Genomic DNA, 13,211 nt, shown 5'->3' on the forward strand with positions numbered 1-13,211 from the left:
CCACTTCCGGCTTTTTGCTTATGTGGTGCTGAGGAATCGAACCCAGGGCCTCGAGCATGCAAGGCAAGTGCTCTACCACTGAGCCACCTTCCCAGCCCTATGGGTACATTTCTTATCAAGCATTGTTGCCTCCTCCTTTGTTTCCCCTTACCATGTTTCCCCTTACTATCCCTGCCCTCCACCTTCCTAACCCCCTCCCCTAACCCCCAGCCAAAGTTGTAGAGTTCATTTTTCGACATAACATTTTGTACATCTCATTGTTGCAATGGGTCCACCTGTATCCCTGTTTAAGCAATTTGGTTTTTCCCTTTCCCTCCACAAATTATACCAACATCAAATACAGTGAGAACAAGTCGGTGGCTCACGCCTGTAATCCTAGCTACTCAGGAGGCTGAGATCTGAGGATCTCGGTTCAAAGCCAGCCCGGGAAGGAAAGTCCGTGAGACTCTTATCTCCAATAAACCACTAGAAAACTGGAAGTGCCGCTGTGGCTCACACGGTAGAGCGCTCGCCTTGAGCTGAAGAGCGCAGGGACAGCGCCCAGGCCCAGAGTTCAAGCCCCATGACCCCCACACACACAAAAAAATACAGTGAAAACAGGGATTATACTGTGGGGGAGTTGAGCCTAACTCTTTTATGATGCCTCCCACAGTTTCTACCAGCTGGAAATTTTAATTAAATGGGAAAATGTTAATGTTTGTAAAATTTGGGAAGAAATGCTCTAGTGAGATTAAATGCTGCAAACCAAGGTCCAGTGGTTCATGCTTAAAATCCTAGCCATTCAAGAGGGCGGGACCTGGAAGATCACAGTTTGAGACCAGCTGGGGCCGAAAAGTCTTGGAAACTCCATCTCCTCCAATTAACTAGCAAAATGCCAGACTGGAGACATGGCTCAAGTGATAGAGCACCAGCCATGAGCAAGAAAGCTAAGTAAGAGCTAGAGGCTCTGAATTCAAACCCCAGTACTGGTACAAAAGGGGAGGGGAAAAAAAGAGACAGACCTTGATTGTTCACTGCTCAGTGAAAGTAGTTTTGCATCTGCCTTATAGTTAGTCTTTTCATTTGTTATTTTTCCTCCTGGCATTGTATCATTATGAATCTATAAGTCTCATACTGTGTATAATACCCAGGTGTCACCTAAACATAGTTCTTGCCCTTAAGCAGCTTCTTTTCTGTGTGGGAAATGAGACCTGTGTGTGGTCTCAAAGTGTGGATAATAATACTGTCTACCTCACGGAGTTATATGAGGATTAAATTGTTGGTATGTGAAAAACTCTCAGCACTGTGCTAATTAGTTGAGAATCTCATTGGCAGCTGAGAAGAACTGCAGCATAGCTGAATCCTTGAAACTGGAATTGTGGGGGTAGTTCTGGACTTGTGGTAACAGCAGGGGATGGCTAGAATCCCTCACTCACCCAAGCTCCTCTGTAGCTTCTCTCCCTTTGAGTCTGCTTTGCTCACTATGTATAGTCTGCCCTCTCCTGACAGCTCTGCTTTCCTTTACCTGAGATAATAATGGCTTCTCCAGACCTGACCTTCATTTTTCTATCTGGCATCTTCCCTCTGAGTTGGAACAGCTGAGAGGAAGTTTGCCCTAGGTCATTGTTTCCCTTCAGTGTTGAACTGATTATCTTGGGTTAGGAATTCGTTTCTTGGAATCTTGCTAGGACCAGAAAGGGAACCAAATGGTTATAAACACGTTCAGGCAACAGGAGCTGTGAACTCGCTTGGCAAAGCACTCTGTGGGCCTTGGAGTCAGATTTTTTTTTTTTAGGTCAGATCTTGGCTCTACTACTTCCTAGTTGTATGTAACCCTGAGCAAGTCATTGAATTGCTCTGTGCTTCCTTCAGCCATGAGCTGAGTCTAACAATAGTACCTACCTCAAAGTTTGTTATTAGACAATACCTCTAAAGAACTCGGCAGTACCAGGAACAAAAGGAAGTGCTTTAAAATTACTAGCTATTATGATTATTAAGGCACATAGGGAGCTTGGGCAGTGAGCCCATTCCTGAGACAGCTCGGTGGGAGCTGGCAGGAGGTGGTATAGGGCAGGCTGGAGGAGGAATAGATGGTCGTGTGTATTGTTCAGAGGCGGCACTGGGAAGATCGCAGCTGTGAACATCCTTCCATGATGCCTGTATTCGGGACTTGGTCAAGTTTGTTGTCTTAAAGCACTCTGTACACCTCCATAGCACTAAGACTTACCATAGCTATAGGTAAATAATCAGTTGTAGAGTTGTTTTGTGTGTGCCTCCCCATCAGTATTACCCCATTTTATTCACTGTTCTGTCCCCTAGCCTAACACAGTCGCTGTCAGAGGAAGAAGGAATAGACTTACGTTATCCGCATCACGGAATGTGGACTAGAATGATAGAAATGGAAAGGTTTCTTAGCTTGTCAAAGGGAACCCAGAGATTTAAGTGATTTGTGCTCAAATACAGTAAAGCTGAGAATTGAAATCAAATCATCTGTTAAAGACATGAATGAGTTATTTTATTACATTATTTTCTTTGTTTGATGCAGGACTTTTCATATGTGTTATTAGACCTGAAGCTTTTTTTTTTTTTTTTTCGGGGGGAAGAGGGTGTCAGTCATGGGGCTTGAACTCTAGCCTGGGCGCTGTCCCTCAGCTCTTCAGCCCAAGGTGAGCACTCTACCACTTGAGCCACAGTGCCACTTCCAGTTTTCTGGTGGTTAATTGGAGATAAGAGTCTTACAGACTTTCCTACCAGGGCTAGCTTTGAACCGTGATCCTCAGATCTCAGTCTCCTGAGTAGCTAAGATTACAGGCATGAGCCACCCTTGCCTGGCCAGACTTGAAGCATTTTAAGGGTTCCCTTCCATGTTGGTAGGAACTTTTAGTACTCTTAGCTAGTTTTCTTAAGAGGGGAAAATGGGATTAATGAGAATTTATTGAGTACTATGCAAGATAATCTTAGGGTTTTTTTAATAATAGCTTTATTGAGATACAATTCACACTGCATGAAAATCTATATCCCTTTCAAAGTATTTTGGATGGGCTGGGAATGTGGCTTAGTGATAGAGTGCTTGCCTAGCATGTACGAAACCCTGGGTTCTATTCCTCAGTACCACATAAACAGAAAAAGTCGGAATTGGCTCTGTGGCTTAAGTAGTAGAGTACTAAGCTTTGAGCAAAAAGAAGCTCAGGGTCAGTGCTCAGGCCCTGAGTTCAAGTCCCACAACTGGCCAAAAAAAATTCTGAGTAGCTTTTAGTGAATAAACACATTTATACAACCATTACCGCTAATTCTAGAACATTTCATCAGCCCACATGAAACACAGTTGTCACTAGCAGTCTCTGTCCATGCCCTCCCTCTCTACCAGACCCGCCAGCACTAACCTACTTTCTGTCTCTGTGCGCTGACTTGCTTCTTCTGGACATGACATGTTAAATGGGTTCTAGAATGTGTGGCCTTTGTGACTGGCATCTTCCATTACAACATTTTCAAGGTGTTACAGCATTTAGCAGCAGAACTGCATTTCATTTTATTGTCAGTAATCTCCATTATATAGATAGACCATATTTATCCATCTGTAAGTTGATGGGCATTGGGGTGGTTTCTGCTTTCTGACAATTGTGAGTAATTCTGCTGTGAACGTGTACATACAGGTTCTTGTTTGGACATGTGCTTGACTAGAATTCCGCCTTGCCATGGGATTGCTGACTCATGATAAGTCTGCTTAACCTTTGAGGAATTGCCCAACTGTTTTCCAAAGTGGCTGCATCATTTCACATGCCTGCCAGTAATCTTACTTAGGGGCGGGAGGGGCAGGGTGGGAGGGAAGGGTTCCCAATTCCCAATTCCGGTTCCTTGCCAACACTTGTCATTGTTTGTCCTCTGGTTATAGCCATTGTGGTAGGAATGACCTGTAGGGTTTTTGTTGTTGTTTTGTTTTGTTTTTGTCTCTTGTGGGACTTGAACTCAGGGCCTAGGTGCTATCCCTGAGCTCTTTTGCTCTAGGCTAGCACTCTACCATTTTGAGTCACAGCTTCCCTTCCAGTTTTGTCGTGGTTAACTAGAAATAAGAGTCTCACAGGACATGTTTCTGCCTGGGCTGGCTTTGACAGTGGTCCTCAGACCTCAGCCTTCTGAGTAGATAGGATTACAGGCATGAGCCACCGGCACCCGGCTGAGATAGGATCTTAACTATATTGCCTAGGCTGTTCTGAGTCTCCTGAGTTGCTGAGACTACAAGTGTGTACCACCCTGCCCAGCCTGCTTTTGGTGTCATTTATAAAAACCCATTATTGATCCCTGGCCATGAAGACATACTTTTGTGTTTCTTTGCTTGTTTGTTTTATTCTTAGGTTTTTGTTTGTTTTTTGTCGGTCATGGGCTTGAACTCTGGGCCTGGGCACTGTCCCTCAGCTCTTCAGCTCAAGGGCGATTGCCCTACCACTTGAGCCACAGCACCGCTTCTGGCTTTTTCTGCTTATGTGGTACTGAGGAATCGAACCCAGGGCTTCATGCATGCAGGACAAGCACTCTACCACTGAGCCACCTTCCCTTTTGTATGCAGCTATCCAGCTGTTTCTGAGCCCCTTATTGAAGAAACTATAGAATGATCTTGGCATCATATTGAAAATACATTGATCATTAATTTAAGAATTCTACTTCGGGGGCTGGGAAGGTGGCTCAGTGGTAGAGTGCTTGTCTCGCAAGCATGAGGCCCTGGGTTCGATTCCTCAGTACCATGTAAGCAGAAAAAGCTGGAAGTGGCGCTGTGGCTCAAGTGGTACAATGCTAGCCTTGAGCTGAAGAGCTGAGGGACAGCGCCCAGGCCCAGAGTTCAAGCCTCATGACTAACCCAAAAAAAAAAAAAAAAGAATTCTACTTTTGCCAGTGCCTGTAATCCTAGCTACTCAAGAGACTGAGATCTGAGGATCATGGCTCAAAGCCAGCCCGGGCAGAAAAGTCTATGAGACTCTTGTCTCCAATTAACCACCAGAAAACTGGAAGTGGTACTGTAGCTCAAGTAGTAGAACGCTAGCCTTGAGCTGAAGAGCTGAGAGACAGGGCCCAGGCCCAGAGTTCAAGCCTCACAACTGACCTAAATAAATAAACAACAAATAAATAAATAAAAGACTTCTACTTTTGTATTCTCAATTATTTTCCTTTATCCTGTCTACCCTGTATTTCTGTCATTAATGCCAGTATGAAGCTGTCTTGATTACTGTAGCTTTGTAGCAAATTTTCAAACTGGGAAATGTGAATCTTCAGCTTTGTTCTTCAAGACAGATTTGTGTGTGTGTATGTGTGTGTGTGTGTGTGTGAGAGAGAGAGAGAGAGAGAGAGAGAGACAAGGAGAGAGGGAGAGAAGGAGGAAAGGAGGGAGGGAGGGAGGGAAGGAGGTAGTGAGTGGGAGGAAGAAGGAGATGGAGAGAGAAAGATGAGGCTTGAACTCAGGGTGTGAGCCCTGTCATTGAGCTTTTTTATTTAGGGCTGCCTCCCCTCTAGAGTCTTCAAAGAGAGTGATCCAAATCAGGTAGTACAGTATTTGAAGGACTATATTTGTAGCCCCGTCAGTACACAAATCAAATCTAAACTGTTATCCATCCCTAGGCATTTTGAATCCTTGGATTTGTGTATGAAAGGGAAATAGGCAAGGTTGGATTTTTATTGCTGCTACAAACCAGAGGAAGCATGTAGAAGCATATATTCCCTGTGTTGGGAATGTAACTCAGTGGTACAATGTTTGACTAGCTTATGTAAGACCTGAAGTTTGATCTCTAGCATCACCAAAACAACTAAACCAATCCTTCCCACCCCACCCCCAAAAACCCCATCATACTGACATACAGATACATACATGTATATATAAAATTAAATAATCAGCTGGGTGTCAGTGACTCATGCCTGTAATCCTACTCAGGAGGCTGAGATCTGAGGATCAAGGTTCGAAGCCAGCCCAGGGCAGGAAAGCTCATACGTCTCTTATCTCCAATTAACCAACAGAAAACTGGAAGTGGCTCTGTGGCTCAAGTGGTAGAGCACTAACCTTGAGCTGAAGAGGTGAGGGAGAGTGTCCAGGCCCAGAGTTCAAGCCCCATCAAGTTTCCTGATCTGTTACCTTCCTGTTTCAGCTTCTTCCTATCCACAGGCATGTCCCACTTTGAGAACCCTTTCATCTGACCCTGCTGCCTCCTCCAGGCATCATCTGATTTCCCTTCCTCTCAAACTTAGATTCTCCAGAGGGGACACTTCTTCCAGCCCATACTTCCTCATCTGCTGTCTCCTCCTGCCCTGCTGTCTGCTGTGTTCCAGGAAGGGTCCCTAGGTTAAAGTTTGGTGTCTGACTGCTCTGCTGCCAGCCTGTCATCCACACAGAAAGGCTCAGAGTCTGTTCAATCTGCTGTGCAGCATGCAGCCATTCCTGCTGCCCATTCCTGTAATCCATCTTCTTTTCACATTCACCAGGGCCTCTGCATCTTCATTTCCAGATTCTGTTTCTAATTGCTTGATAGATGTGGCCTCCCACACCTCCCCTAACATCCCAAACTTAGCATCCAAACCCAAAATGCTGCCCCTCAGCAAGACACAGCCTTTGCCACTCTCCAGCTCCTGTCACCAACTGGAAACTTACCCAGTTTCCTAAGCCCTCCAACCCGGTCTCCTCCAGGGACCTGCTGGAAACTTCCTTACCTAGACTTCCATTCTCTTCCCTAAAGCCAAGGAGCAGACTTTCTTTCTTTCTTTTTTTTTGTTGGTCATAGGGCTTGAACTCTGGGCTTGGGCACTGTCCCTGCACTCTTCAGCTCAAGGCTAGCACTCTACCGCTTAAGCCACAGCGCCACTTCCGGTTTTCTGGTGGTTTATTGGAGATAAGAGTCTCACGGACTTTCCTTGCCCCTCTGGCTTTGAGCCATGATCCTCAGATCTCAGCCTCCTCAGTAGCCAGGATTACAGGCGTGAGCCACCGGCGCCCAGCTAAGGAGCAGACTGTCTACCCAATGCAGTTCCCTCGCAGTTTGTGAGAAGAAATGAGGCCCCAAGCAAGCACTTGCTCTGGGACCCATGGCTGGTGTCCAGGTTCTCACTGGAAGCTGTTTGCCAGTGTTTTCCCACACCAAGGGCATTTCCAGCAGCTTTCATGCTTTCCACTGCTCTGTGCTGTGTAGCCTGTGTGTCTGAAATGCTGAGGTAATAGTTCTCGTGTATGCTTGGTCCTGTTGTTTAGTCCCCTGTGTGAAATAAGATAGGCTTTCTTATTGATTTTTCTGGATTAGGGCCCAGCCCAGTGTAGGGCAAACAGATACTAATGCAAGATGGATAATAATGGGGCAACTGTAAATACCAGGCTCAAGCGGGCCTTTCCTTGTGAAGCAGGTAGGAGTCTTGTCAATGCTGGGACAGGAGCACATGTGTTAAACCTGTCACTGGAGGCAGCAAGGAGCTCTGGGAGGAAGGGCAGAGGACAGGCCTGACTGGCAGCCCAGGAATTGAAAGTAAAGCAGAGACCTGGAGGAAAAAGGGCAGGATGGCTGTGGCTTGGAGTGAGGAGGCATGGAACCTAGATGGAATTGTAGAGGGAAGAAAAAGAGCTGTTCACGCCTGTAATCCTAGCTACTCAGGATGCTGAGATCTGAGGATCATGCTTCAAAGCCAGCCCGAGCAGGAAAAGTCCTTTATCTCCAATAAACCACTAGAAAACCGGAAGTGGTGCTGTGGCTCAAGTGGTAGAGCACTAGCCTTGAGCTGAAGAGCTGAGGGACAGTGCCCAGGCCCAGAGTTCAGGCCCCACAACTGACCAAAAAAAAGAAAAAGAAAAAGAGCTGCTGTTGAAAAAGCAGAGTGGGCTCAGCCTTTGAGGAACATCTTTGGGACTGGGGGCATACAAGAAGCTGGTGATTTCTATCTCCAGGAGGTGTGGTCAGGAAGCAGAGTTGAAACTCATTGGATATTAATATCTGAACTCAGTGATCCAGCTTACAGAGATTATTAAGCCAGGTGCTAGTGGCTCATGACTATACTTGCTACACTGGAGACTGAAATCCGAAGATCAAGGTTTAAAGTTAGTCAAGGCAGGAAGAGACTCTTATCTCCAATTAATGGCTAAAAATTAAGCCAGAAGTGCAGCTGTGGCTCACAAGTGTTGAGTGAAAAAACTCACGGACAGGCCCTGTGCTCAAGCTCCAGGACTGTGTGTGTGTGTGTGTGTGTACAAATTGTAACATTAAAATGCATTGTGGGGGGGCTGGGAAGGTGGCTCAGTGGTAGAGTACTTGCCTTGCATGCATGAGGCCCTGGATTCAATTCCTCAGCACCACATAAACAGAAAAAACCAGAAGTGGCACTGTGGCTCAAGTGGTAGAGCACTAGCCTTGAGCTAAGGAGCTGAGGGACAGCGCCCAGGCCCAGAGTTCAAGCCCCATGGCCGACAAAAAAAGGTTTTGTGGCCAGGGAGCCAGCCAGTGGCTTATACCTGTGATCCTAGCTACTCTGGAGGATGAAATCTGAGGATCATAATTCTAAGCCAGCCAGGGCAGCAAAGTCTGTGAGACTCTTTATCTCCAATTAACCAGCAAAAAGCCAGAAGTAAAGCTATGGTTGAAGTGGTAGAGAATGCCAGCCTAGAGCAAAAATGTTAAGAGAGAGAGTACTTGCCTTGCATTCAAGCCCCAGTACCAGTATGTGCACGTGTGTGTGTGTGTGCGCGCGCGCGCACACGCACACAGTTATTGGTGGTGATTTATGGCAATGGTAGAATGTCACTATGCCTTTAACAGTCCCATCAGATTTTCCTAGATTTGGAGCATTCTGAAAATAACAACCGTGAGTCCTTATTCCTGTCTCACTCCACTGAAAAAAGAACTAATTAGATTCAAGAAAGGACTTCCCAACAGTGAGTGTTACAAGATCTCAGAATGTTGAGGTCCTCTCTTGGGGAGATTTTTAAGGAACTATGTTCTCTTCCAGCCAAACCTTAATGCCTAGAACTTCAGATAGATAACTTCTTTCCAAATCCTGGCAGCTTTCAGGTTCAGACAAACCTCTCATTCACAGCACCTCCTCCTCACCCACCCCCCCACATTGCCTTTTTTTTTTTAACTTCCTTTCTTTTTTTTTGGCCAGTCCTGGGGCTTGAACTCAGGGCCCTGGGCACTGTCCCTGAACCTCTCTATGCTCAAGGCTAGCACTCTACCACTTAAGCCACAGTGCCACTTACAGCTTTTTCTGTTTATGTGGTGCTGAGGAATTGAACCCAGGGCTTCATGTATGCTAGGGAAGCACTCTACCACTATGCCACATCCCAGCCCCCGTTGACTTTTTAGATCTAGTAAAGATTTTCAGTAACTTAGGTGGAACAAAATAATTGACTACGTACAGACCATGAGGTGCATTTTTGTTCTTGTTGTTGGTAGTGGGCTTTGAACTCAGAGCCTTATGCTTGCTAGGCAGGTCTACCATTTAAGCCATGTCTGCAGCCCTTTTTGCTTTTTAACCCAGTCACCCTCAGCTGTCACACCACTGCCTACACTTCCTATGTAGCTGCAGTTACAGTTGTGTGTCACAGTGCTTGGTCACCAGGACCTATAAGAGCATGTAGAAGGCCCTTGGAGTTCTGCCTGATGCTTTCTGGATTAGTCTGTCCAGGTACTCTTGGGCTATCAAGTCCCAGCCATTAGTGCTAGACAGATTTCTTGAGCAAGGACTGCTTCCCTCTCTCTGGGGAATTGACAAAACACATTTATAGCCAGGCACGTGCCCTATAATTCTAGCTATTCAAGGAGCTGAGATCTGAGGATCACGGTTTAAAGTGAGCATGGGGAGGTAAAGTTAACCACCAAAAAGCCAGAAGTAGGGCTGGGATGGTGGCTCAGTGGTAGAGCGCTTGCCTTGCATGCCTGAGGCCCTGGGTTCGATTCCCCAGCACCACATAAGCAAAAAGAAAAAAAGCCAGAATGGTAGAGCACCAGCCTTGAGTGGAAAAAGCTAAGGCCCTGAGTTCAAGCCCCACTACCAGCACAAAAATAAATCAATTTTTTTAAATGCACTTATACATGCTTTAGTCTAGCTGCTGAGGGAGCCAGGGTTCGTCCATTCCTCCCCTTCAGTTCCTCTGACAAAGTGGACAGTGAGTTCAGTGAAGACATTCTTGGAAAGCCTTAGGCTGGTGCCTGCTGGTCTCTGCCATGACCAAGTCCTGTCCTGTGTGCTGATTATTCTAGTGAATGAAGGCATTTGGGGCTTGTGTGTGGGTCTCTTCCGTTGTGTTTTTTTGTTTTTTAATTTTAGAAATACTATCTTGTTTTTCAAAAACAATGAGAGAGGTTTAGATTTCATACTGTTACCTGATCTCTACACGGTTCATTCCTCAGTGGCTGCCTTCCTCCCTGCCTCCTCCCCCAGGAGCTGCAGAGCAGGATGGTACAGGGACCAATTTCTCTAGCTCGTAGCCCTACCTTCCAGTTTCTCTCTTTCAAAAAAGCAGTTCTGCCATGGGGGTGTGGGGAGCCTCGGGACAGGCTGGCAGCTGTGTAGCTCTGGCCCGCACAAGGATAGGCCTCTTTAGAGGCTTTGTTCAGCCCTAGGCCCTCCTCCTGGCACTGCTAGGCTCAGAAGAAAGGGGATGCAGAGCTCTCCCTGTTCATCTGACCCATCAAAGGGCCCTTTCCCAAGTCACCTGCTCTCCCTTCTTTCCTTTACCTGCTCCTAGATGACCCAGCATCTGGCCAGAAGCCCTCATTTTGGAAGGACTCAGAAGGGGAGGGAAGGACTAAAGGAGGTGGCTCCTTGCTGCCTCTCCTGTGATCATCCTGTCTTTAAAATAAAATAAGAACAATGACAATTAACTTTTATTGCGCACATACACGCTGTGCCAGGTTCCATCTTGGCATTACTTCATTTAAAGTCCTCACCAGACCCGAGGTGTGTCCTCAGGCACCCTTATTTTGCAGGCAAGGATAGAACAGAGATTGTCAGCAAGTTAGAAATCGGGAGTCTGCCTTGAAAAGCCATCGGGACTCTGACATTCATCTTCTCTCCTTTGAACTCTTCCCTTTCTCCCATTCCTTCCACCATCAGTAAGAGGGTCCCCCATAGGCCCCCAAATAGGTCCTGCTCCCAAAGTGCAGTCCGAATGAGTGCTCTCCTCCCTTCTAGCATCAAATCCTTTTTGGAGTTCTGACATCTGTCCTTTCTGTCTTCTTCCCGTCCCCTTACCCCAGGACCCAGCTGGAATCTTTGAGCTGGTGGAGGTGGTTGGCAATGGAACCTACGGACAGGTGTACAAGGTGAGACACTCATGGTGCAGAAGTGTGACCTGGAACAACTGTGGGCTTTCTTGAGAGGAGTGGGAGAATAGTTCTGGGCCTGAAGATTTGAGGGGAGCTACAAGAGACCTACAGAGCATAGGGGGACCTAGGAAAAGAAAGGACCTGAGAGGAAAACAGAACAGCAGCAGGCCTGCGGGGGGAGGGGGGGGGAGTTGTCATTGGCTAGTTTCTCCCTCTGATACAGAACTGGTTCTGGGTGTGGCAGGACAGGACAGGACTGGAGCTGGCAGCTGTGAGACTGGAAACAGGAAGAGCCAAGAGGGCAGTGGGGAGAGTGTGGTGATGTGAGTGTCAGAGTTCACCTGGGAATTCAGGCCAGAGATATGGGCTTGGTTCCTTCCCAGGTTTGACAGGTGGCCTTCTGCAGAGAAGACGCTGCTTTCTTGACCTCCTGCAGCTACCTCCCAACAGAGCTGCAGCCAGAGCACAGACCTGCTTTTGAGGGTGTCTATCTTCACACAAGCAGTGTGTGAAGCCATTGACTGCAGCTGTTAGCCTGGCCAGCCAGGCAGCCCATTCACATGACCTGCCAACTGCCCACACTTGAATTGGGGAGGGGAGCAGACACAGCAGGGAGCAGGTGTTCAAGGTGGTGCTACCCTGCACTGGTGGACCCTCTAGAACACAGAGTGAAACCTTCTTTTTCTTTTTTTTTTTTGGGGGGGGGTCCAGTTGTGGGTCCTGAACTCTGGGCCTGGGCGCTGTCCCTCAGCTCTTCAGCTCAAGGCTAGCGCTCTACCACTTGAACCACAGCGCCACTTCCAGCTTTTTTCTTTTTGCTTATGTGGTGCTGAGGAATCGAACCCAGGGCCTCAGGCATGCAAGGCAAGCGCTCTACCACTGAGCCACCTTCCCAGCCCTGAAACCTACTTTTTCATCTCCAGACATAGTGCTTGCTGTTTCCATGAGTCTAATGCATTTCTGGGTTACTAGAACCACTTCCTCCTTCCCTTGTAAGCTTTGGGAAACAGGCATCCCTACTTCTTGCCTAGTTGTTTCCATGGGAAAGGCAGCTCTGTGTGCTGTGCTTCTCTGTTCTTGGAACCTTTTTTTTTTTTTAAAAGTTTTAGCCAGGACTTATGATAATATAACAGGATAAAGTAAGGAGAGTTGAAAAAAGGAAGATACACTTCCTGTTCTCCACACAGGAATTGAGAGTAAAGCACACCCCCTGGGCTTGGGATTCATGAATGGCTGCTGAGGACAAGATTAATCCAGGAGCTGGCAGTACCCGTGTCTATTGCACAAAAGGCTGCCTTCCCCCACTCTGCCCTTCTCAGGAAGCTGTGGGCTTTCTTGTCTAAGCCTTTGATGGCTCTGGCTAAGAATTTCTCCAGGATGGTGGAGAAAATGAGGAATAGCTGGGGCACAGTCAACAAAGGGACTTTCCTATTAGACTGATTTTGGGCCAGGTGCCAGTGGCTCATGCCTGTAATCCTAGCTTCTCAGAAAGCTGAGATCTGAGGATCTGAGTTAAAAGCCAGCCTGGGCAAGAAAGTCAGTGAGACTTTTATCTCCAATTAACCACCAAAAAAAAACGTGGCTCAAGTAATAGAGCACTAACCTTGAGCAAAAGAGCTCAGAGACAGTGCCCAGGCCCTGAGTTCAAGCCCCAGTACCAATGCACACATACACATACAAAGACTAGTGATGGTAACTGGGTCCCTGTGGGTCACACCTATAATCCTATCACACTTATAATCCTACTTAAGAGGCTAAGTTCAGGGTATTGTGGTTTCAACAAATCCTAGAGACTCTTACTTCCAAATAACCAGCAAAAAGCCAGAAATGGAGTCATGGTTCAAGTGGTAGAACCCCAGCAGTAAGTGCAGAAAGCTAAGTGAAAGTGAGACCCTGAGTTCAGATCTCAACACATAAAAGACCGGTGCTGGGGTGTCAACCTGTCAGCCA

General features: G+C 46.9%; 1 protein-coding gene across 12 annotated transcripts in view; it reads left to right on the top strand.

Annotated features, from left to right (window-relative positions):
• Mink1 (misshapen-like kinase 1) overlaps window positions 1–13,211 on the top strand; it is a 54,668-nt gene that overhangs the window by 26,061 nt on the left and 15,396 nt on the right. For all 12 annotated transcript variants that reach the window (XM_013013325.1, XM_013013330.1, XM_013013331.1 and 9 more), the window contains exon 2: window positions 11,193–11,258. In XM_013013325.1, coding sequence (XP_012868779.1) covers window positions 11,193–11,258 — 66 coding nt within the window. The remainder of the gene's footprint in view (window positions 1–11,192; window positions 11,259–13,211) is intronic.

The sequence above is a fragment of the Dipodomys ordii genome, unplaced genomic scaffold (genome assembly GCF_000151885.1).
Source record: "Dipodomys ordii isolate 6190 unplaced genomic scaffold, Dord_2.0 Scaffold19, whole genome shotgun sequence".
NCBI classification, from domain to species: domain Eukaryota; kingdom Metazoa; phylum Chordata; class Mammalia; order Rodentia; family Heteromyidae; genus Dipodomys; species Dipodomys ordii.